General features: G+C 51.2%; 1 protein-coding gene across 1 annotated transcript; it reads left to right on the top strand.

The window, feature by feature from the left end:
• Positions 1 to 15861: 15861 nt before the first annotated feature.
• Positions 15862 to 24503, top strand: TAC4 (tachykinin precursor 4). The gene is made up of 3 exons (XM_061141106.1): positions 15862 to 15960; positions 20547 to 20640; positions 24472 to 24503. Exons 1-3 carry the CDS (start codon positions 15862 to 15864, stop codon positions 24501 to 24503), a joined length of 225 nt encoding a protein of 74 aa, XP_060997089.1.
• Positions 24504 to 25943: the final 1440 nt, after the last annotated feature.

The raw sequence follows: 25943 nt of genomic DNA on the forward strand, positions 1-25943 counted from the left end.
GAAAAGAAGAATATGGGACAAAGTAGATCCCAACCCATTTGGCAAAAGGAGGAAGAGAGCATCCGCAAATACCTGCAAATCCCAGGATGGATGCAAGGACTGTCCATGCCACAAGCCCCCGATTTCTTCAGGATGGGGTGTGACTCAGGGCGGAGCCAGGTCAGCTCAACCAGCTCCCACTGGCCTGCCCCCATTCCAGAGTCTCCCGAAGCAGCAGTCTTCAGGGATGGCAGGGACTGAGGAGGCAGAGGCCCAGCCACAGGGATTAGGAGGGATCCAAAGGGTCTCCCTTGACACTTACAGACCAAGATCTTGGCTGTATCTATTGCTCACCAGTTGTGTAACTTTGAGTAAATCCTTTAACTTCTCAGAGCCTCAATCTAAACACCTCTGAATTGGGAAACGTAGCCATAGCCATCCTTTGCTGTTATTGTCTAGTCACTAAGTTGAGTCTGACTCTTTACAACCCGACTGTAGCCTGTAGTCAGGCTCCTCTGTCCATGAGATTTCCCAGGCAAGAATACTGGAGTGGGTTGCCATGCCCTTCTCCAGGGGATCTTCCCAATCTAGGGATCGAAACCACATCTCCTGCATTGGCAGGCCAATTCTTTACCACTGAGCCACCAGGGAAACCCCAATACCTGCCCTACCTATTGAGAAAATCCTTGAGAGTAAATGTGGAAGAACTTTGAAAATCATTTCTGATTTTGCACAGTACAAAGAAAATGCTAGACCTAAAGCCTCAACATTAAGTGGTGCGACCAGCCCAGTCTACCAGTCACCCTCCCGATGGAGAGGCCATAGGTGGCTCTCCAGAAAGAGGAGACCCAATGTAATCCCCGTGTCTCCTGCACTGAGCTCCTTTGAACACAGTTTTGCCTCACTAGGGCTTCCCTGGTAGCTCAGTTGGTAAAGAATCCGCCTGCAATGCAGGAGACCTCGGTTCAATTCCTGGGTCAGGAAGATCCCTGGAGAAAGGATAGGCTACCCACCCCCGTATTCTTGGGCTTCCCTGGTGGCTCAGCTGGTAAAGAATCCACCCGCAATGCAGGAGACCTGGGTTCGATCCCTGGGTTGGGAAGATCCCCTGGAGGAGGGAAAGACTACCCACACCACCAGGATTCTGGCCTGGAGAATTCCATGGACTATATAGTCCATGGCATCACAAAGAGTCGGACACAACTGAGTGACTTTCGCTCTCACCTCACTAGGGTGGGCCAAGCCCTCCCCAGAGGGGCGCCCACCGCCCACTGCCTTCTCTCTCTTGCTCTCAGCACTTACTGGCCAGATCACACCCTCCCCCAGGAATGCAGAGGGAAGGAATGGGAGGTCGGAGTTGCAGTCAACTGTGGGGGAGGGGTGCAAGAGCCAGGAATGAGAGGTTCAAAGACATACGGGTGACGCCCCAGATGTAGGCCTGCCAAGCACATGCTCAGTGACAGAGAAGTGGAAACCCAGGGGAGAAGGTGGCTCCACCAGCATGGAAGGTGTGTACCCCACTTCTCATCAGGGTGCACCTCTGCTCCCACCAAGGTGTGGGGGCAGGGGACACACACACAAATACACCCATACACACTCCAGGCGGGAGAGGCTTCCATGGTGAGGGCACCGCCCCTGGGCTCTGAGGTGTGTTGGTGCCAGCCGGGTGGGCTGGCATGAGGTGGGGAGAGGGCGGCGCGGGCAGCTAATCCCCCCAGCGTCTCCCAGACGCCCACAGAGACCAGGGTGAGCTCTTTGTCTGAGTGCAGAGACGACAGAGGGGCGGCGGGCAGGCGGGCAGGCTCCTCTTTCTCTCCCCTGCCTCCCGCCCCAGGGCAGGTAGAAGCCTGCCGTCTGTGGGGATGGTCGGAGGGAGCGGGGGTGAGAGGATTAGGAGAGAGACAGGCGCTTATGACTTGTAGGGTTCCCTCCCTCCGGCCCAGAGGGCCTGTGGCTTTGGGGTAGGGGTCCCCAGAAGGGCAGTGGGCCATGACCTGCAGTGGGAGCAGGACTCATGTGGAGTGGGAAGCTGGCAGCCCTGCTACATTCATATACCCAGTCACACCCAGAATGACAACCTACACACACACCCACACACACACACACACACACACAGCCTGAGTCCCAAACTCTGCATCCACACATGTGTTTACTCCCAGGCTCACACGCACAGAGACCAACATGCAGGGGGATAATTACACAACCCCACAGGATCAAAGTTGGACAGTTTAAAACAGCCCTCATCTACCACCATCCTCATAGGCTGCCCCCCAGAAACATCACGACGGGGTCACATGTTGTCCTAGTCACTTACAGCGGAGCAATGCCATAGCCACTGGTGTGTCATCTCACACCCAGGCGCCACCAGATCCCAGCAACACAGTCACCCACACCACACGGGTCCCAGCCCACCAGCCCCATCACACAGAGGGTGCCCACCGCCTAAAGCCCGTGGCAGTGAGTCAAACACATGCACCCCTTCCGCACACCCAAAACCCTCACCCCCAGCACCACTTGGCACCATGTAGTTGCCTCTCCATGGGCCTGTTTCTCTCTTACACAGATATACCTGCCCCCACAACCCTCCACCTTCTCCAAAACATCAATGCCCAAACATGTCAGCCTCCTCAGAGAGAATGGAAGGGCCACCTCCTCCTGTCCCTGCAATTCTACCCCCTGAACACCTCTGCTGCTTAATTTTAAGTACAGGCCCCTGGACTCCCAGGCCCAGCTAACCCCATGCCACAGACACGTGAGGCCTTAGCTGGACCCAGGCTCACGGGGGCAGGCAGCTGGTCTACCTCCAGGCCGGCCCTCCAATGTCTGCTGTTGTTTTGTTTCTAAGCCGTGTCCGATTCTTTGCGACTCCATAGACTGTAGCCCACGTCTCCAGAGCCTGCAAACCTAAACACATCCTGAGCGTGGCATTCAGAACTGAGAGGCCCTGACTGGCACTAACACTGCCCCCGCCAGCCACAGAGATGCACAGGGTCACATGTACCCCTTCTCCTCCCTGACCCCGCTCCCTGCCCGAAGCCTGTCTGCCCTGCAGCCCAGGAGCCCAGTGTTGGCAAGCTGAGTCCCGCTGTGGCCAGCGCCTCCAAGGATGAAAGACCTCTGGCTCCTCCAGAAACCAGGGCTAAATATACCCCTCGCCAGCTTTCTTGTGCCTAACTGGAACCAGCTGGGCAAGACCCACCCTTCCGCCTGCAGGACAGGCCATGGGCCATCAGAGCTGGGACCGGTAGATCGGCAGGCCATTTCCTGGGAGTCATGCCTGACAGAGAGAGCACTGGGATCCGAGGAAGTGGATGAAGCACCCTTCCCCAACCCCCATCCTTCCACAGGATGCTCCTTGAGCCCGGCACACAAAAAACAGGCTCCTTCCAAGCCTCAGGCTTTCTATTTGTAAAATAAGGATAATTCATCACTGACCGCGTAGTGTTGTTGTACACAATAAGTGAATTCATACAGGTAAAGTGCTGGATCAGTGCCTGGTACACAGTAAGCACCCAGTAAACTATCATACACACTCTGGGCTCCCCTGTAGGACAGGCCCAGGGCTAACAGCCTCGAGTCAGCAGGGCTGCAGGGAGGGGGCAGAAGGATGGACCCGGGGGGTGGGGGGGGACAGATCAGTGAGGGGCCCCGGGGAGGGGTCAGATGAGCCAAGGACACGCCCCCACTGAGCCCTGCCTCAGGTCTGGCCACGTCCCCACTTCCCTCCCCCTGCCAGGACTCCGCCCCGGGCTGTGGTCTGTGCTGTGGCTGCAGCTCCCACGCCACGGCCCAGTTTAGCGGCTCCAGCCCGCGGCCCCAGGACAGCCCACTCTCTGGCCCAGTCCAGAGGCCTGAAATAGGAAGGAAGAAGGGCCTAAAAATAGCCCTAATTACAGAGGGGCCCAACGGGGTGGGGGGCGGCGGCTCCTCTCTGGCTCCTGGGCACTGCCACAGCCGGCCCCGGATCCTGCTCCGGCCCCGGGGAAGGGACCCCACCCTGGGCCTCCTGTCCCCAGCCCACAACAGGCCTCCCAGTGGGTCAGGGGGGTGAGGGGTGTGGTGGGGGGATGGGCCAGTAGGGGAGTTGAGCCCAAGTTAGGGACAGTGCTGTCCCCTCCCCTGACTCCAGGGCTGTGACTGCCCACCCCTGCTGCTCCTCATTCATGAGGATCACTCAGCAGCTGCCAGGGTGCTGCCTTCACAGCCTACCTTTCCCTCGTCCTGACCCCTGCCCCCTCCAGGAGGCCTGCCTTGAATACCCTCACCTGGCTCTGGCTCCATAGCAGGAGAGGTTCCCAGAAAGCTGCCCCTCCGTGTCCACCTTTCGATTGGCTCCTGGGGTAAGGTTGTGTTTCCCACCATCCTGGGGGCTCCCCGAAGGCAGAGAGGGGCTGCCTCTTCTGCATTTCAGCCTTACGAGAAGAGACAGAGCGTGAACATACATAGAGAGGCCAAAGGGAAAAGGAGAAACTGGTTCGTGTAAAGATGCCTAAACTCTGAGACGACCCAGAGACTAAAATAAAAGCGGGTACTTCCCTGGTGAAGTTCTGTGTCAGGTTTGAAAGAGACACCAAAGAGACAGTGGAGGGGCCTCAGCATGGAAGAGAGTGCTCAAGGGCCCAGCTGCTCTTGGTGACCCCTGCCCAACTGCTGCCAGCCCAGGAACCCCAAGGTTTGGGAACCTGCAAAGCTGAGGTTCAAGCTCCCTTGCGCTACACACTTGCCGTCTCACCCTGGGTGACTGACTTCATTCTTTTGGGTTTCATTCTCTTTGTGTATACAGTGCACACTACCCAGGAGGTCACGGGTTTGAGGCGGAAACCCTGTGATGTGTGCGAATACCCTTTGTGAGATAGGTGTTACCCTAAGGGGCATTAGAGCCTCTCCAAGGAGCTCCTGGCCCCTACCCTGGCCCTGCCCATATTTTGCTGCATCTGTTTTCCTCCATGTTTAAAGTCTCAGGAAGGTGTTGGGCAAGGTGTGGATGTTGTGAAGGGTTAAGGGTGGTTAATCACCCTGGGCTAGGGACATGGAACACGGTGTACCCTCATCTAGGATGGGACATATGGTACGCTGGTGCCATCTGGTGGCTACAGATAGCAATGCTAGTTACTGGGTTAAGAGAAGAGGAAAGTTAAGGAAAGCAGGAAAGGGGGTGTAAAAGGAAAGGAGGGAGACAGAGGCGGGCACGAGGGAGAGAGGGGAGGAGGGAGCAGATGGAAAGAGGGAGACAAGCCAGAGGCCCACAGCAAAAGGGGAGATGCCCAGGACTGGGCCTGTTGGATGTTGCCACAGGCCTGGGCAGCCGAGAACAGCAGCCCAGGAAGATCTGCAGCCTCTCAGAGGCTCCAGCCCCAGCATGAGTTTGAGCCATGAGGCCTGATGGTCAGGAGGCTGAGATCCAGCAGGTCAAACCAGGTGTTATTCCACAGGGACCCCTAGTTCTAAGGCCACCCCCATGGGCCTTCAGCTTCACCCCCAGACACCAGCGATGGAGTGAAATGGTCCCTGGAAAAGGTTGGCCACAGCTCCCCCGAGGATGCGTGTAAAGGTAAACACGCTTTTGTACATGTCACCCACATGTAAGCGCCCAGCACACACCCTACAGGCCCCATGGACACTCATGACGCGCACCTGTGTTACGCATATGGCTTGGGCCGGGTGGAATGCTTGGAGGCCCCCACCTTACCCTCTTCCCTGCTTCCTCTCAGGGGCGGGAGGCAGAGGGCAAACTTGTTTACCACTTCTGCTCTGGGCAGTGGTGATGAGCTCAGACTGGCCCATTGCCCTCCACGGGCAGGGCCAGGCCTGAGTCATGGGGGTCAGATGACTGCAGAGGCTAAATGGGTCCCATCCTGCAGCCCCCAGGAGCTGCTGGCAACCCCGCCCTTTCGCTGATGGTGGGCTGCCCTTCTAAAGCAATCAGGATGGGGTGGGGAGGGGGATTCCCAGGCTCAGGCCCCAACCGGCCCCTCCCCTGACCAGAGGACAACAGGGCAGATGACCCCCTTGATCTATGCCCAGCCAGGCCTGGAGCCCTGAACATGCGTCCAGGAGCAGCACCTCCCTCTGGGACATCCTAGTTCAGACCAACGCCCTCCCAGAATGCCAAGCACTCCTTCAGTCATGTGCAAGTCCCCAAACACATCTCAGAAATAAATGGAATGATGCAAAAACGGTTGTGCTGGAGATTATGATACTTCTCCCTGGGTCTCAGTCTGCCACACTCTGAAATGAGAAGAGGGATCAGTGTCGTCCAGGGGCAGTTCCCAACTGACACCTGCCTTGACCTGCAGTATGTCTTTGGGGGGCTGCAGCTGAGGGAAGCTGAGAGAAAGTCCTCAGCTCTGTTCCCCCCACAGATCCGCAGGCCTTAGGATTATCTGCCAACAGGAAGACCACAGCCTGGCCCCCCTTGACAGCAGAGTAACCAAGGTCAGCACCAGGTACCCACCTTCATGATGTATTTTTGCCTTGTAAAAATCCTTTCTAGTATTGTGGGTATTTGATTTCCACTGAAAATAAATTCCTAATGATTTTTAACCCCTCTCTATTTTTTGGAGTTCCACCAAAACTACAGTTTTCATGAGATCCCTCCCAAAGGTCCCAGCTCACAGGAGATGCACTCCACTATTGACCCAGAACATTTCCCCAGGGGCACAGGTGGTCTTCCACTGCTGCTGGGATTGACCTCACATCCCCAAGGACCACTAGCCCCTTTAGTCAAGACCAGAGTCCTTTACTCCCTCCCCTCCCAACTCTCCATGCTACCCTCCACTGGTGTGGCACAGACAAGGACACAAAGCCAGGTTCCATCCAGGTCATGTCATTAGACTCACCAGGTGGCCTCAGAAAGGCCAGTCCCTCATCATGGGTATTACTGGCCCCACCAGTACAAGGAAGGAATTGGAAAAGATGACCCCAGAAGTCTCTCTGAACCCTGAACTCTAGGGTTTTATAATTCACCAACAGAGGCATCTGTTTTTATTACAAGACTGAATGAGAACTAAGGAAAGAATAAGTGTGAGGGCTCCCTGCCCCCCAGCCCCAAGCTGGCACTGACTCTTTCCCATTGCTCCTTTGGCACTGCCCACTTCCTCCCGGCCACCCTCTGGCTTCACTGATCCTCACGCTCCTCCCACCGCCACCCTGCCCCCGGCGGCCTCCTGCTTCAAGCCCTGACAGTGTCCTGGCCCTCCCCCATCCGCTCTTCTGATCTCCAACCCTGGCAGCCCCTCTCCCCATCTTGGCACAGCATCTTTCAGCTTGCTGTCTGCCAAGCCTGGGCATCGCCCACTCTCCATGCCTAGGCACCAGAGTTTGGCTTTTGCCTCCCCAAGCCTTCAAGCCTCAACACTATCCTCGCCCACCCGCCCCCCTGGGTGCCAGAGACTTGCTGATTCCTGCCAAAGTCGGCATGGTCATCCCCCCGCCTCAGGGCCAAACTACGGCTCCAGCAGCACTGACTGGTCCAGCCACTGTCACCCCTTGGGTCCTCAGATGAATCCCTCCCAGGGTGATGACTGCATTTATTCTTTGGTAAGAAACAAGGACAGCTTCACTGTAGCAGCAGCAGCAACAGCAAAGACTGTCAGCACCCCTCACGGGTCCCAGCGCGGCGGGTCCAGACCACAGGAAGTCCCCAGGTGGACCACTGGCTGACGATGGGCTCTCAGGACCCTCTTGTCAGGACTCCTAACAGGAAACTGAAAGCAGACCCTGTGCCTGTGGGCTCAAAACACTGGTGGGAGCTTGCCTACCCCAGGTCAGCCTGATTTCTGCCCCCAACTTTGTCACTGTATAACTTTCTCCACATTTCCAGCCTGGATGGGAATGGCGTTTGGGGGAGAATGGATCCATGTATATGTACGACTGAGTCCCTTCACTGTTGACCTGAAACGGTCACAACATTGTTAACTGGCTATACCCCAATACAAAATAAAAAGTTCAAAAGAAAAAAAAAACTTTCTCCACATTTCATACTGTTAACCTTGCCTTTTTTCTTTTTTTAACTTTATTTTCCCTGTTTTTCTTATCATTCCTCTTTTTTTCAAAGTGTTTTGATTATATCAGGCACATAAAGATGTATAGATAATATCACAGCAAATTTCGATGCTCACTACCTAGCGTGGTTTTGGGGGGCCTGTTTTGTTTTCTGGTCACATGGCTGTGGGATCTCAGTTTCCTGACCAGAGACTAAACCCAGGCCCTTGGCAGTGACAGCATGGAGTTCTAACCACTGGACTGCCAGGCAATTCCCTCACTACCTGATTTAAGAGAGGAATCGTTACAAAGAAAATTGAAGCCACTTGTGTTCCCTCCCTCCTCCTCCTCCCCATGGATATGTTCACTACATGTGCATGTCCATTTATAATATGGAAATATGTTTTTCATGCTTTTAAATTCTGCATAGATGGACCTATAGTTTAGGTATCCTGATATAACTTGGCTTTTTTAGCCCAACACTTTATGAGTTTTATCCACGTTAATACACCACTCTAATTTATTCATTTTTACTGCTGTGTAGTATTCTACTGCCACAATGGACTTATCTGTTTTCCTGTTAAAGGACATTTAGATTATTTCTCATCTTGTTTTAAATTGTAAAGGTAATAAGTGCACATATTCTCACTGTAAAATATTCAAATCATATAGGATACTGAATAAATAATGGAAACCTCCCTTTACCTACTTCTCCATCTCAAAATTTACCACCACGATCACCTATGTGTATTCTACCGCCCTTTTTCTTTTTTTTTTTTTTAACCTTCATTTTGGGTCTCTTTATTTATTTTTTTTTCATTTATTTTTATTAGTTGGAGGCTAATTACTTTACAATATTGTAGTGGGTTTTGTCATACATTGACATGAATCAGCCATGGAGTTACATGTATTCCCCATCCCGATCCCCCCTCCCACCTCCCTCTCCACCCGATTCCTCTGGGTCTTCCCAGTGCATCAGGCCCGAGCATTTGTCTCATGCATCCAACCTGAGCTCTACCAGCCCTTTTTCTAGTCATTAACATATGCATGTTTGAGGTGAGGAGGATTTGGGAACCTATGAAGGGAAAAAAAAACACAATCCCACATAACTCCTTTGTTCTAAAACCTTCAGTGACTCCAGTGTCTGCTGGATAAAAGCCACACTCCCCAGCCTGGCATTCAGGGCCTCATCTCTCGGTTCCCCAGTCCCCAGGCAGCCTGGACAGGGTCTCACTGAACTCAGCATTCCTCTGAGAGCCCACATGTTCCAGACTTCGGTCAGGGAAAGCAGGACAGGGGTCAATCCTGAGTCTCATGCTCCACCCGCACCAGCCAAGTTAGCCCACTCATGGGTGCCATTTCCATCTCTGAGTGGCTGGCTGCAGTCCTCCTGACTTGAGAAACAAACTGTTCTGCAGACAGCAGGGTCTGGAGGCTCCACTTGGTAGACAAAGGATGGTGCATTATAATTATACTTTCACTTAGCAGTTCACTTTTCTGCCACACTTGCTAACTAAGATCCAGGAAGAAAATGCCAATTGGATTCATGAGCTTCGCCTCTCCCACTAATGGGGTCAGGCCCTGGCGGCCTTTATTGCACAGAGGCTCCGGGAGACGCAAACACACAGGCGAGACTTCACCACCACATCTGAGGCAAGGGCTGCGCAGAACCCACATTCCCTAATGTGGGGGATCCACACGCCTCCCTCAGCACTCAGGCCTGAAGCTTCTGAACCCTGATTTTAAGGCTGGGCACACTGAACCTTGTCAGAGAGTCCTGGCCACAGGGAGTTCCAAGTCTGAGAGAGACCCAGTTCCTGTCCTTAGGAAACTCTCAACATGACAACAAAATATCAGGGAATGCCGAAAATTACTTTCTTTAATCTGACTTTCCTGTAAAATAGGGATGAGTGTTATTGTTTAACTACAGTATTAATGGCAATCATAGTAGCTACCATTTACTAAGGCCTACAATGTGCCTGATGCTGCATGAAGCTCTCTTATGCACTATCTCATTTAAAAATTTTAACAACCTTAAGAAGTAAGTATGTTATTATTCCTATTTTATGGTGAAGGTCAGAAAGGTTAGTCTGAGTTCACACACTGTTAAGTGATGCGGTCAGAATTCAAACCCGGAATCATCTTCTTAGACACTACACTTTACTTCTACTCTTTTTTTTTTTTTTCTAATAAAAGTATTTTTTCTTTAATTAATTTGCTTCTCTTGACTTCTATCCTTCTTGTGGATAAACACCCCCCACCCCCAGCCACTGTGCACATTTGTCTTTCCTCATAGAATCTAATTGCGAAAAAGATGTGGGTAGGTGGGGGGCCAGGGACCTGGGGAGAAAGGTGATGGAGAAGGAAGGGAGATGGAGTGAGAAGTCCCAGGGCCATAGGGCTGGGCCAAGAAGCACCTTTGGTGGTGGGCGAGGGGTCTGATGAAAAGGGCAGGGACAGGGACTGTTTTCAATCATTCTCAGGATCCAGGAATTTCTGGTACTGGGCCACCTATACCTTCAGGCCCTCTCAGAAATCCTTGGGATATTACTGACAGGCTACAAACGCCAAAGGCAAGGCAGGCTTGGGCCAAATTGTCTGCCATGCCCACACAACCTGTGGGCACAGAGGGTTATGGCTTCATTTGCTCCATCTATAATCCATGTGTAGAGACCCACTTTTCCAAACCCTAAGTGTTCTGGCTAGGTCAAGTGTCTGAAGTGTGCGTGCATGTGTTAGGCCTCTTTGGGGCCGCATGGACTATAGCCCGCCAGGCTCTTCCATCCACAGAATTTTCCAGGCAAGAATACTGGAGCGGGTTGCCATTTCCTACTCCAGGGGACCTTCCTGACCCAGGGATGGAACCGCGTCTCCTGCATCTCCTGCACTGGTAGGCGGATTCTGAAGTGTACGCATACTGTAACCACACTGTAAATGTGGGTAAAGAGGGCCCAGGATTCTTATTCTATCCCCCAGATACCACTGCCATGGCACTTTCCACACTGTTTAAAATGTTAAAATGCTTGTCTGGTTTTTCAGCTGTGTTGTGGGGCAACTCACATGTTGTAAGGTCTCATCAAATCCAGAATCAATGAATGAATGCATGAATGTAATCTCAAAGATTCGCAGTAAAACTAAGCCATTGCCGTTGAAAGGGTCCAAGCACAGGGTGCAAAGACTATTGCCCCAATTCCACACAACGGGATACATGTACCAGGAACCACCCTGCCCCCTCCATTGGAACGACCACGCTGCGCATCCCAAGGAGGCTCGCCTCCTCTGGCGGCCCAGCCTCCCTTTCTCCTCGCGTCTTTCTATCCAAGGGGCAGGCCGTGAGACTAGGACCCAGCTCTGGCCCCTTCCAGATCTGCCCACGCCGAGTTCTAGAAACGCGCGCGCGGAGGTGGGGTGGGCGAGTGGATTGGGCTTCAGAAGGAGCCTCCACATGGGGGCGCTGGAAGGGCGCGGGAAAAACTGAAGCAGGGTCTCTGTGGCGTCCTCTGAGGCTGGGGAACCCAGAGAGCCAGCGCCCCCTGTCCCCTTCCCGCTCCGGCCCGCCCCGCCCCTGCCCCGGCTTGCGTTTGCGTTCTCAGCCGCAGGGAAAGAGGCCGATCAGGCTCGGGGCTCCGCGGCTTCACAGCTGGACGGCCTCGTCCGAGGCACCCAGCCTCCCCGAGCCGGCCGGTAAAGCGGGGCCAGTCTTTCCACCTCCTTTGGACGCAGTCGGCGCTCAGGAAACGTCAGCTTCCTGCCCGCATCCCGCCCTCGGCTCTTGTTTCCCTCTCCCCAGCTGTACTCCCTCCTGCGTCCTTTCTCTTCTCGGCTCCGCAATCTTAGCCAAACCGCAGCCTTTAACAATCGTGCGCGCCCACCCGGCGCCCGGGCAGCCTCGCCGCGGCCGCGACTCACCTCGCAGCCCGCCAGCCCCCGGCGCCGCCCCCGCCCCAGACCCGCGCTCGGCCAGCTCCAGAGGCCTCGTCCCGGCTCAGCAGCGGCTCCTCAACCCCCCGCCGGGCCACGAGGATCGGGCGAGGAGGGACCCACAGGCCAGGGAAGTGCCCGGGTGGCCGAGGGCACCGGGCGGGGCGGCGGGCTCGGCAGCCGAGCCGAGAGCGCCAGCCTGACCGCAGCCCGAGGGCAAAGCTGCAAATAGCCGCGGTTTCCAGCCGGTGCCCGGCCTCCCTCCCAGCCTTCCGGACCTTCGGGATTTTCTCTCCCTTCTTCCCGCCGCCCTCTCCTCTGCCCCGTGACCCCTGCCCCCTCCCCGCTGTGCCCCCACCACACCCTGTCAAACTGGGGCCAGGAGACCAGCGATAAGGTCCAGGGTTCCAGAGGTAGAATAATCACAAAACTTAAGTTAGGACTAACTGAGCACATACTATGTGCCAGTCACTGTGCTGAGCTCTTTAAGGGTGAGCATTCATAAAACCTTTACCACCACAGATGAGGGTTGGCTCCAATTTGCAGATGGAGACACTGAAGCTCAGAGAGAGTCCTTGGGTCCTAAGGTCACTGGGTTTCAACCTGCAGAATGGGAAGCCATCTCCCCTGTCTAGAGGGGAATGCTGTTACTCTGCCTCCAGCCATGGACTACTTGCTCTTGTGGGAAAATGGAAAGCAGCTGACTGGGGACCTGGGATGCTAGTCAACCAATAATTCTCAGTGTAACCTAGAGCAAGCCCAACCTGCTGGCTTGTGAAATCCAGTGTCAGTTTCCACATCTGTAAAGTGAAGGGACCATTCATCTCTGTAAGGAAAAACTTGTTAACAAAAGCGGAAAACCAAAGTGGATTGTAAGTTATTAAGTGCCCTGCCCATGGAAAAGTTAGCTGGGGCCTGTGTAGATTCAGACCCACAAACTAGGGTTTACTAGGTCAGAAGGGTCTGAGCTGGGGAACCTGCATTTTAGCAAATGCAGGGATTCTGAAGTCATCAGGGTTTGGGGGGTTTTGTTTTCATTTTAGCTGCTCTGCGTCTTCATTGTGGTGCCTGGACTCCTTGTTGCTATATGTTGGCTTCTCTAGTTGTGGCACTCAGACTTTTCTTGTTGCGGAGCATGGGCTCTAGACAGCAGACTTAGTAGTCATGGTGCAGGCTTAGTTGCCCCAAAGCATGTGGGATCTTAGTTGCTTGACCAGGGATCAAACAGGTGTCCCCTTCATTGGAAGTAGTCTTCTCAACCACTGGACCACCAGGGAGTCCCTAAACTATCAGGGTGGGATTCACCAAGGAGATTCCTGAAAGGGAGTGAAAGTAGTGTGTCCTTCCCCAAACCTCCATGCCCTTTTAACATCTCTACCTTCACTGGCCTGGATGTGGACCGACTGCATGTTTCTTAAAGACCCACTGTGTGCCAAGCACACATATATCACAGCCCCATTCTCGGAGCGCTCATGGCATAATAGAGCAGCGTGGCAGGGCTGTCCTCAGCCCAGCTGACCCTGTGGGAGAAATGGAGCCAGACACCTTCGTGCAGGGGGTGAAGCTTCATGCCAGGCTGTACTGCACGATGAGAGAGCGAGGGCCAGGTTCTGCCTGCACTCCCCCGGTCAGCAGCCTCCTCAGCGCAGGATACAACCTGCACAGCCTCTGACCACATCCTGTGCAGAGAGAGCTGCGAGAGATATGAGTGGGAGACATAGGGGAAGCCTAGGGGAGGGGGGTGAGTTAATTCTTGCTGGAGTCAGGAAAGAGAAAAACTCTACCGGGGGTGACCATTAAGCAGACTGTTCATAAGTGGGAGTTTACCACGTGGAAAAGGAAGTCCAGGCAGAGAAGCAGCTAAGGACAGCGTGGAGGGGCAGTGAATCTTGTCCTGTATGGGAGCAGGTGGGGAAGCTGTCTGCGGGCAGGAAATGGACAGACTGAGGGCATGGAGCACAGCCTTCTCTCCCCTCCCACCTCTTGCTGGCACAAGCAAACTGAATGCAGCTTGTCTGCCAACCGGAGTTCTCCTTTCCCGGAGGCTGTGAGATGCTGTTGGGCAGGGACGGTGCCTTATTCATCTTCTGTCGCCCAGTGCCTCACCCAGCATCCATAATGTTAATGGGTATTAAATATTTACCATCATGCACTGTGCTAAGTGCTCCACATGCATTATCTAATTTCATCCTCAAACAACTTTGGAAATACATGCTATTAATAATCTCATTTTACTGATGAGGATTCTAAGTAACATGCCTAAGGTCACACAGCTATTTAGTGAGGGCCCTGGTGATGGAATTCACAGCTCTCTGACCACAGGGCCCTTGTTCTATATCCGTTAGATGGACTAAGTGGAGAAAGGCCCTGAATTCCATGCTAGGGAGCTTGAACTTTACACCATGGGCAACGGGGAGACACTGGAAGGTTGTAAGCCGGGAGAGACGGGTCAGGTTAGGGCTTTGAAAAGACCACTTTTACAGCAGTGGGAAGATATTTTAGAGCTGATGACATTTGAGCAGGATGCCACTTTTCTGGCAAATCCCAATTCCTCCTTGTATTTTTTTTTTAAGTCTTGCCTTATCTCTTAAGGCAAGACTTATATGCAGAGTACATCATGAGAAATGCCGGACTGGATGAAGCATAAGCTGGACTCAAGATTGCAGGGAGAAATATCAATATCCTCAGATATGCAGATGACACCACCCTTATAGCAGAAAGCGAAGAGGCACTGGAGAGCCTCTTGAGGAATGTGAAAGGGGAGAATGAAAAAGCTGGCTTAAAACTCAACATTCAAAAAGCAAAGATTGGGTCCCATCACTTAATGGCAAATAGATGGGGATACAATGGAAACAGTGACAGACTATTTTCTTGGGCTCCAAAATCACTGCAGATGGTGACCACAGCCATGAAATTAAAAGATGCTTGCTCCTTGGAAGAAAAGCTATAAAAAACTTAGCATATTAAAAAGCAGAGACATTACTTTGCTGACAAAGGTCTGTATAGTCAAAGCTATGGTTTTTCCAGTAGACATGTATGGATGTGAGAGTTGGACTATAAAGCAAGCTGAGCGCCAAAGAATTGATCCTTTTGAAATGTGGTGTTGGAGAAGACTCTTAAGAGCCCCTTGGACAGCAAGGAGACCAAATCAGTCGATCCTAAAGGAAATCAGTCCTGAATATTCACTGGAAGGACTGATGCTCAAGCTGAAGCTCCAATACTTTGACCAGCTGATGTGAAGAACTGACTCAATGGAGAAGACCCTAATGCTGGGAAAGATTGAAGGCAGGAGGAGAAGGGGACGACAGAGGATGAGATGGTTGGATGGCATCACCGACTCAATGGACAAGAATTTGAGCAAGCTCTGGGAGTTGGTGATGGATAGGGAAGCCTAGCATGCTGCAGTCATGGAGTCTCAAAGAGTCAGACACGACTGAGCAACTGAACTAAACTGATCTCTTAGGGCAAGACATGGCGGGGAATGCCAAGGAAGGGGTGCAGTGACAGGAAAGGGAGACTAGTGGTAGAATACTACTGGGGAGAGGCCTCTCCTGCAGGGGAAGGAAGAAGCCAGGCAGTTCCCCCTCTCCATTTCCAAGATGCCAAGGCCCCCTCAGGGCTTCTAGTCAGGAAGCCAAAAGCACTAGGCCTTATACACTGCCCCATTGTGCACCTGCCTCCCGGGGGAATGCAGCCAAAGATAAGGTGGTGTTGCAACAAAGATCAGCTTCTGGGGGCGGCAGTGGAGGAGGCCTGGTCCCTTCTCTGGGCAGCTCATGATATCACTGGCTTTTCCAGCAAGTGGGGTGGGGAGTTACAGGAAATGGCCTGGGGCATCAGATAAGCTGAAGGAAGAGGCTGAGTAGCTGAAAGGACAGAACAGGTGGAGCTTCCCCCACCTGCTAAGAGGAGCCAGAGAGAGGACCAAGCCTGCTTGAGGCAGTCTTTGGGCTGAGAGGGGTCCCCTAGGGTCCCAAGATGCTGCTCTGCGTCACCTTGCTTCTCCTCCTGGGGCTGTCTGCATGCACTGTGGCAGGTGACAAGGAACTGGCAGTCGATGCTGAAGTGGGCTCCTGGGTGGCTGTGACCCTGGAGGTAGGTGCCTTTGGGGAGAGCAGGGCATGATAGCAAGAGAGCAGGTTGTACACTGCATGGTAGGGTGTCTGCCTCCCCTCTCTGGGCATGTTCAAGGCTGTCGCCCCTGGCCTGATAGACCTCCAAAGAGATACAAGCATATTTTGTTGTTGTTCAGTCACTCAGTCCTGTCCGACTCTTTACGACCCCATGGGCTGAAGTGTGTCAGGCTTCCCTGTCCTTCACCATCTCCCAGAGCTTGCTCAAACTCATGTCCATTGAGTCAGTGATGCCATCCAACCATCTCATCCTCTGTCGTCCCATTCTCCTCCTGCCTTCAATCTTTCCCAGCATCAGGGTCTTTTCCAGTGAGTTGGTTCTTCACATCAGCTGGTCAAATTATTGGAGTTTCAGCTTCAGTATCAGTCCTTCCAGTGAATATTCAGGACTGATTTCCTTTAGGATGCTATGAAGGGATGGGACCCGATGCCATGATCTTTGTTTTTTGAATGTTGAGTTTTGAGCCAGCTTTTTCATTCTACTCTTTCACCTTCATCAAGAGGCTCTTCAGTCCCTCTTCCCTTTCTGCCATAAGGGTGGTGTTATCCACATATCTGAGGTTATTGATATTTCTCCCTGCAATCTTGATTCCAGCTTGTGCTTCATTCAGTCCAGCATTTCCCATGATGTACTCTGCATATAAGTTAAATAAGCAGGGTGACAATATGCAGCCTTGGCATACTCCTTTCCCAATTTGGAACCAGTCCATTGTTCCATGTCTGGTTCTAACTGTTGCTTCTTGACCTGCATACAGGTTTCTCAGGAGGCAGATAAGGTGGTCTGTTTTCCCAATCTCTTTAAGAATTTTCCAGTTTGTTGTGATCCACACAGTCAAAGGCTTTAGTGTAGTCAATGAAGCAGAAGTAGATGCTTTTCTGGAATTCTCTTGCTTTTTCTATGATCCAATGGATGTTGGCAATTTGATCTGATTCCTCTGCCTTTTCTAAATCCAGCTTAAACATCTGGAAGTTCTCGGTTCACGTACTGTTGAAGCAGAGCTTGGAGAATTTTGAGAATTACTTTGCAAGCATATGATATGAGTGTAATTGTGCGGTAATTTGAACATTCTTTGGAATTGCCTTTCTTGGGGTTGGAACAAAAACTTTTTCCAGTCCTGTGGCGACTGCTGAATTTTCCAAATTTTCTGACATATTGAGTGTAGCACTTTCACAGCATCATCTTTTAGGATTTGAAATAGCTCAGCTGGAATTCCATCACCTCCACTAGCTTTGTTCATAGTGATGCTTCCTAAGACCCACTTGACTTCACATTGCAGGATGTCTGGCTCTAGGTGAGTGATCACACCATCATTGTTACCGGGTCATTAAGATTTCTTTTGTACAGTTCTTCTGTTTATTCTTACCACTTCTTCCTAGTATCTTCTACTTCTGTTAGGTCCATACCTTTATTTTGCCCATCTTTGTGTGAAATGTTCCCTTGGTATCTCTAATTTTCTTGAAGAGATGTCTAATCTTTCCCATTCTATTGTTTTCCTCTATTTGCACTGATCACTTAAGAAGGCTTTCTTATCTCTCCTTGTTATTCTCTGGTCTCTGCATTCAGATGGATATATCTTTCCTTTTCTCCTTTGTCTTTTGTTTCTCTTCTTTTCTCAGCTATTTGTAAGGCCTCCTCAGACAACTATTTTGCCTCTTTTTTTTGCATTTCTTTTTCTTGGGGATGGTTTTGATCACCGCTCCTATACAGTGTGAACCTCCATCCATAGTTCTTCAGGCACTCAATCAGATCTAATCCCTTGAATCTATTTGTCACTTCACCTGTATAACTGTAAGGGATTTGATTTATGTCATACCTGAATGGCCCAGTGGTGTATGGAATTAATAGTGTGTGTGTGTGTGTGTGAACAGTATGTGTGTGTGTGTGTGTGTGAACAGTATCTGTGTTCATGCTTCATTTAACAAACTTATTTAACATATACATGTTCCTGACACTGTCCTAAAGGCCTCATAAATATTAACCCATTTAATCCTCATATCCACCTTGTGGGAAAGGCACCATTTCTATCCCCATATCACAGATAGGGAAACTGAAGAGTAGAAAGGTCAGGCCACTCGTCCAATATTACACAGCTTCAAAAGCACAGCTGTACACCTTGCCCAATGTCTTATTCTGTATATCTGTGTCTCGGAGGACATTGTCCAGCACGTCCTTTCAAGGGGGTCAACTTGGAGTGGGATCACTGTTTTGTCTCACATGTAGAAACTTATTCCCTGATAAGAAATGGTTTGATTACCAGCCTCTCCTACTAAGCTGACCTGAGTGCTATCAATGGGAAGAAATCTCACAGCTAGAGACACAGCGTCTGTGCCCCACCTCATCTGATCAGATAGGCAGAGACCCTGACCTCGGAGGGTCCCATCAGACAGAGGGATGAGGCCAGTGGACTAGAGATACACAGGAAAAGTGCTCAGGGAAAGCCTCCAGGAGGGCAGATGGGACAGGGCTGGGCCTGTCCCCTAGTCCAGGGACGGTGAGGACACTGGGGCTGCAGGACGAGCCATCAAGTAACAGCCATGCCTGGTGGCCCTCCTCCTGATGGGCTTCCTTCCTGGTTTGTCTGAACGGGAACTGTGTGCCGTTGAGAAGACAGCAGGCTAAGGAGATGAAGCTTCAAGTCTCAGCTTCTCCACTGACTCTGTGTGACCCGGGGACATCAGTTTCCTCACTTGTAAAATGGGAGGTGGGGTGGGGGGGAGATGGCCCCCAAGGTTTTTTTTCCAGCTCTGACATGGAGTCTGTGCCAAACATCAGGGGACATGGCCCAGGCACTGGGAAGCTGTGTAACAGGGACCACTCTACACAGTTACATGGGAAACATCATCGATTTCAACCAGTGCCTCGTGGGACTTTCCACACTGCACCTGCATCTGATACTTCTTGGCTCACTCTCGTTTAACATCCCTCTGCTTCCCAAGACACAGAATTTGGGATATAGGAACCACCTCATCTGAATGAGGAATGATGCCTCTGTTAGGGATGATCTGATTTTCTCCCTTGTTCTCAGGACTCCCGGGCTGCAGCCTGGAGCTGGGGATTTGAGTTAAAGGAGTAAGAAGGGCTTCTGGTCTGGGCAAGAGTCCTTCCTGAGTAAAAGAAGCCTCCTAAAGGGCCCCAGAAACCTGAGGGGTGGGAGGAAAAATAACATTCTGTCCAGCTTGCATTTGAAGACTGCCTTTTACCAAGGCAAAGTGCTTTTCATAAGCTTTTCAGAAATAGGTCCAAATCCCCAAAGACACTTTTCTGGTTCCTGGCCGGGCTAGATGACTCCAGCCTGAGACAGCTGCCCCAGCCACTGATGTCCTGGAGAAGAGACAGACTGAAAGTGACTGAATTAGTCCAAGGCTTAGAAAACAATCCAGTCCTGATCCCAGAAGTTGGGATAAGCTGGGAGAGCCAAGGGGGTTTCCACTGCATCCCAGCCAGGTCCCCGCTTGTCCCTGAAGCTTCAGTGCTGCCCCTGGGGAAACTGGGAATGGACGAGTGCATGACCCAACCCCAGCTGCCAGCCTCCAGGCAGGCAGCTTGTGTTACTCTAGGGCTCTGGTCACCTGTCCCACCCTTCCTGGAAAAGGAGACCCTATCCTCTTCCCTATTCCCAGACTATCAGAGAAAGGGCCTTTCGTTTGCCATCCTGCATCCCATACATGCTGAGCTGCGGTACCAGGCACTATGCCAGGTATTGGGGATACAAAGATGTGAAGATGGTCTAATGACTGTCACCCGCTATCACTCTCTCCACTAGCAAGCATCTCTCCGTCTCAGCAAAGCCAAGCAGGCCCTTCATCAGAGGCTCCAGTAGAAACCAGGGAAGGAGAGGCCTTTGGCCAAGGTCACAAAGGTTAATGGAGAAATGAGAACTCAAATCTATAGTCCTTGGTCCAGAACTTTCACTCCACCAGCTCAAGGATGAAAATGTCTTTGCCTGAGGGAGTGGCCTCCGCCCCGGGCCACATGCCATGAGAGGCCCAGGTTAAATCCAGGACAATAAGGGGAGTGCCAGAGGAAAAGAGAAGAGCAGGAGTCTAGAGTCAGACTGAGTTTGGATTCTGACTCTGTCACTTCCTGTATGAACTTGGACAAGTCACCTAATCTCCACAAACCTGTGTCCCCATCTGTAAATGGATAATTCACATGGTGGTTGTGAAGCGTAAATGAGACTATGCCTGGAATGTCTGAGCTTATGAGTTAGAGGACCTGGGTTCCAGTCTGGCTTCATCTCACATCCTGACTGGTAATCACTCTGAGGCTTAGTTTCCATCTGTAAAATGGAGACCCAAATAGTACTTTCTTTATATGGTTCTGGTAAGGATTGAGTTAATATATGAAAGTGCTTAGGAACACTTTAACGTTAGCCATTTATTACTGCTGTTATTATTATTATTTACAGTATTGTATAAAATGTGAGGAGATCAATGCCAGCACAGAGCATGGGTCATTGAGATTGTTATTGTTCAGACTGTCTTGTTGTCAGCCTCCCCCGAAATCTAAGGAACTCTCTGCTTCTTCAGGAAGATGTCATCCCCAGCATCCTACTTCAGCTCCGGGACGTGAAGAAGGGCAAAGCGAGCCAGTTCTTTGGGCTAATGGGGAAGCAGGTAGGAGGTGAGTGACAGATGTGGGCGGATGCCCAGGGAGGAAGGCTTCTGGGTGGGTTCTGACACGAAACAGAGGCCCTAACTTAAAGCCCAGGACTCAGCATCCCTTACCCCAGTCCAGTAGGGGTCGCTCACGCCGTGGAATGAGATACAGTGTCCATGTCAATTGTTATCCAAATCAGGACATTTCAGAGACTGTTAGTTATGCCAGGCAACAGGTACAAACCACCCCAGCATCTGGGGAGTGCAGCGACCCTACGGGTGGAGACAAATATTTTGCACCCTGCTGGTGCCCCTCCTATGATACTGCGGAGGACTATGGAGAGGTGTTAGAACTTGAGATCTGCCTCTGATGTGAGTAAAGCCTAAGATGAAGCTTTCTATGAGATTCTGTTTGGTTCAAGTAGAATTATTAAAATGGATCTATGTTCCCTGAGGGCACTCTCGATGTGAAATCTATATCCTGGGAGGACAAAGATAAAAAAAAAAACCTGAACAGAGAGCAGTTTTCTTACTGACAACTAAATTTTTAAAAGTGGTTTTGGTGAAGATATGAAAGCACTGGCACTTCCATACACCTTAATACACTGTCCATTTGGAGGACATGTTGGCAATATCCATCAAAGTTGGGAACATGCATACCTTCTGACTGATAGGTTCGCTTCAGGAAATCCATCAAATAGAAATGCCATTGCTACATAAGCCCTGAGGTATTTGTGCCAAGTAGCAAGAATGTGAAAATAACCTAAAAACTATCAATGGGGGGATAATCAAAATATATCAGACACATCCATGGCCTTTTTTTTGCCTGTTCTGAGTCTTGCTGGCAGCACTTGGACTTCGCTTAGTTGTAGCATGGGCCTAGTTAGTTACCCTGTATCATGCGGGATCTTAGTTCCCCAACCAGGGATCAACCCTGAGTCCCCTGGACTGGAAGGTGATTCTTAACCACTGGACCACTAGGGAAGTCTGGCACATCCATGGCCTTTGTGGCCATTGAAATGGATGAGGCAGATCTGTGGAAAGATAGAGAAAGATTTCCAAGATACTGGCTAAGTGGAAAAAGCAAGTTATATAACAATACATAAGATAGGAGCCTAAATGTTTAAAAAAATCACTGCATACTTACACACACACACACACACACACACACACACACACACATATGAAAACATAGGGAGAGTTCCAGAAGGATAAATATCAAACTGTCACCAGTGTTTTACATCTAGGATAGGAAGTGAAGGTGAGGGAGAGCAAAAGTTAAGGGAGACTTTTACTACACTAATCTCTACCTTACCATTTCATAGTGGGCAGTTATTCAGAAACTGCTTTTGTAATTTTAAAAAATATATATAAAAATAAGAGAAAATCTTCCTGGTACATGCACCATGAAATAAAATAGAGAAAATTAACTTGTGACCAAACTTTGGCCTCAGTTTCTTTTACAAAATGAGTTTTGGCCTGGGCCATTTCAGAGGTCTCTTCCAAATCCAGGAAGCAGGAGGTGGGGGTATACGGGACATATTTACTGAACACTGTGCTCACTTGTGATTAAATCTCATAATATAAAAAAAAAAAATCTCATGATATCCCCTTTATCACCAGCAGGGAAACTAAGGTTCACATAGGCTAAATGCTTACCCAAGGATGCTCAACTCGCACCAGGCAAAGACTCCACAGTATGCACACTTCCCACTACCCTAAACTGCCTCCTACCCAGAGTGTACTTTGTGGGGCTCAGTCACACCAGGACAACAGGGGGTGACCAGAGCCCCCAGACACCCACCAAAGGCGTGGATCCCAAAGAACCATGAGCCGTTTCATCTCACTGGACCCCCAGGGAAGCAGGGCAACCCTGATTTCTTCTCTTTCCCCCAGGAACTCCTCCCATCCAGTCAGAGGGAACAGGTAAGTGTTGTCCACACCTTCCCCCACGTGCTTCCTGGGAAAGACCAGGTTGTCAGAGAGGTGGGGGAGACGCTCTGGCCAGGGTGGGCATTGTCGAGGGTGGGGCTGGAGTGGTTTGGCTGCATGCTAGGCTTTCTGGCTGTTTCCTTAGAGAGGTGGCCTATGCATCCCTAGGGAGCAGCTGCAAGGATGAGGAGAAGATGGCGATGAATCCAGTTCTGCCAAAGGTTCAAAATTACCGTGGGTCTAAAGCTGAATTGAAGAAACTCATCAATCCAGAAGGACCTTAAAACTGAAAACCCTAACCCTGTCTAAAATCCTTCAGTGAAAAGGGCAAATCGAAATCAATACAAACCAGCTTCTACCCACCACCCTTCAGTGCTCCCAGGAGCAAGCCACACACATCCTCCCGGCCACCCTCACTGAGGGGACTCCTAGCTCTACCTCTCCTTCCCTGCCCGCCTGCCCTACCCAGAGCCTGTCTTCCTGGCCTAGGCATGGCGCCCTACTTGGCACACGGCCCTGCACTGTTCTGCTGGGTCACAGGGCTGGTGTCCCCAGAGTAAAAACCACCCCACGGGCAGGTGAAAGTCTGCCATCTCCTCTGTCCTCACAGTTTCTATTAGAGGCGCTCATGAGGTATTTGTGGAAGGAAGGGCAGAAGGGAGGGAAAATGGAAGAGAAAGAGGAAGGAATCAATGAATGAATTAGTGAATGAAGAACCTCAGTTCCTAGAGAAATTACTTTATTCATGAGTCCCCAGTTCTGGCCCTGTCTTTCTTGGTTCCTAAGACAGTCTTCCTCTGCTTCACTTTCTCTTTTTCTTCTCTGTCTCCTCTCTTCATCACCAGGGTATCAGGGAGAACCAGTGGTCCAGGGTCAAGGAGGAGCAACTACAGAAGGTAGGTGATAGCTTCTCCACCAGCACACACAGGCACATTCTGCTCCCCACTCTCAGGGCCAGCTGAAGCCACAGAGAATGGTGTGTGGTTCTCCAGACCCTGGAATGTTCCCCTTATTCCCTAATTGTTAGAGAGTCTTAAGGTATTTTCTGTCTTCAACAACCTAAATAAAGGCAATATCACTCTGGGAGGGGTTACCAGCTGACGCCTTCTGGCCTGGGCCACAACCACAAAGGCATTCAAAGGGGATGCTCAATAAACAAACAAGAAGGTAAATGAATCAGTAGATAAGTCACTCAGGCTGGGGAAAGATTCATAGCTCAAGCTAGCAAGCTCAAGAGGAAGGGCAGGGGGTGACATAGCTGATTAAGACACCAAGCTCCAGTCTGCTTCCTTAATCCTGACCTCTCCCCCTAGAGCTGCAGACCTGTGGGCCCCTCTCTAGCTTCCCAGATAGAATACCTGCTCCTTCCAACAGAGGCTCTTAGGAATCAAGGTGGGAAAATTCTCTATATTCCCCCGAGAGTTTTTCCTAAGTGTTTGAGCCGTTTCATTTGAAGGGCTATGGAAGTCACCCCAGTGCCAACATGGAAATGCACATCCCTCCATGCAAAGCATTGGCAGCAACCTCAGAAATAATCAATTTTCGGGGATGGAAACAATTTGCCCAAAGTCACACGGTGAACTGATAACAGAGCCAGGACTAAACACTGTCTCCTGCTCCCCAGAGTCCGGGCACTTCATGGGGCCCTCAGAGGGCCAATGGAATTTTAAGTGCTGGATTACCACTCCCTTTCTTTAGAGAGGATTAGGGAGGGTTGGCTCATCCACTCTCTAGAGGCATTTATGATTGAAAAAGGAAGCTCTGCCAGATTAACCTGGAATTTGACTGCCTTAAATAACAATTCAGGAGAAACCTGAATTGGGCAAATGGAGGGCCTTGAGTGGATGACCAGGGAAGGCCTCCAAGAGTGGAGGAGGCAGACAAGGCTCCCCTAACCACTGCTTATGTGCAGCACTCTTCCCAGGCAAAGAGGATGAGAACCGTGGGTCAGAGTGAGAGCCCCCACCCCACGCCTCCCAGAGGATGAAACCCTTCTCCTTACCTGGACGTGGCAGCCAACCAGCCGACCAGGCCAGCCCTCTTCTGTGTGTCTTCTGTGCTCACCATGTGTCCCTCCCACCACGCTAAACTCACTGGGCCCCTCCCAGGACTCTGGGTCTCAGGCAGCGGTCGTGCATAAATGCACTGTGGTCACCACTGTAAGCTAATGACCCCACACACACCCGGACCTCACTGGATGGACCGAGCCTTCCTACCCCCATTTCTCTAAATCCTGTGCCCATAACACAGCAAGGGTTCAATAAACCAATGAAGAGCGAATGATTTCTTCTCTGGTGCAGGGCAGAGGACAGGGGTGGCCTGGGCTCAACACCCTGCCCAGGGGCCTGGCATGTCAGCAGCCAGGAGACCTCTTCCAGAATTGTAAAGGGAAATGCTAAATAGCCCTGGTCCCCACCTGAGGTGGGAAAACAGGCTTGGGACACAGGTAGCCCTTGCCTACCCACCATCATAACCTCAAGGACCCAAATTCATGTCTTTGGACTTGGGAGAATTGGGGCCCAGGTCCTTCATCAATTCTCATCTCAGTTGAGGTGGCCCCTCAACTGACCACTCTGCTTTGGGGTCAGAGGCAGCTAGTCATTTGAAGAGCTCTAGTGTAAGGAAAAAGGCCACATCTCAGGGAGGTGACGGGGGACCAGTCCTGGCCCAGCTGTGGTCCTGGGAGGTGGTTCACTGTGACAACTCAACATGAAGAAGCAGAAGAGAGGACTGAATATTTTATTCCCATGTTTGAAGTTGGAGACATTCAAGCTTTGGCTGAAGCCACTGACCATTCAGTAAGTTTCCTCTTTGGCTGGCACCATGCTGGGCCCTCAGGTGGGACTGGGAGCAGGGAGGGAGACTGGAATTTGTCCTTGAAGAACTACCGACCACAGATGGCAAAGGAGAAGTACTCACTCAAGGGAGCCCTTGCTCTCCAACAACCCTTTTCACACCCACCACGTCCCCTCAAGCTGGTGTCTGGACATGCCATTCCCCTCCCATGCTGGTGAATTCTTACTCAGAGGTCCCAACCCAGCAACTACTCATTCACTCCCTCCACTGATTTCCCACAGCACTTTGCAAATTCTTCCACCACAGCACTCATATCTGATATAAAATTAACAGTTTATCTCAACAACAGGGTTTATCAAGTACACAGACTGCTTAGCTGTCTTTACCCCAGTGCCAACAATAGAGCTCAGAGGTCCTTGGAGAGGGTTTTCACGAAGGACTCACATAGAATGCATGGTCCTCAAATGCTCAGCTCTTGACCTGCAGTCCCATGACTGACCGTTCTCATTGGCTCAGGTCTATAGCCAGCACTGCCGCACACCCTGCTGTGGGCTAGAAATCTGCGAGCGGCTCCCCCTCCCTCACTGCCCCGTCTAAACA

Source organism: Dama dama, chromosome 5, assembly GCF_033118175.1.
Source record: "Dama dama isolate Ldn47 chromosome 5, ASM3311817v1, whole genome shotgun sequence".
In the NCBI taxonomy this organism is placed as follows: Eukaryota; Metazoa; Chordata; class Mammalia; order Artiodactyla; family Cervidae; genus Dama; species Dama dama.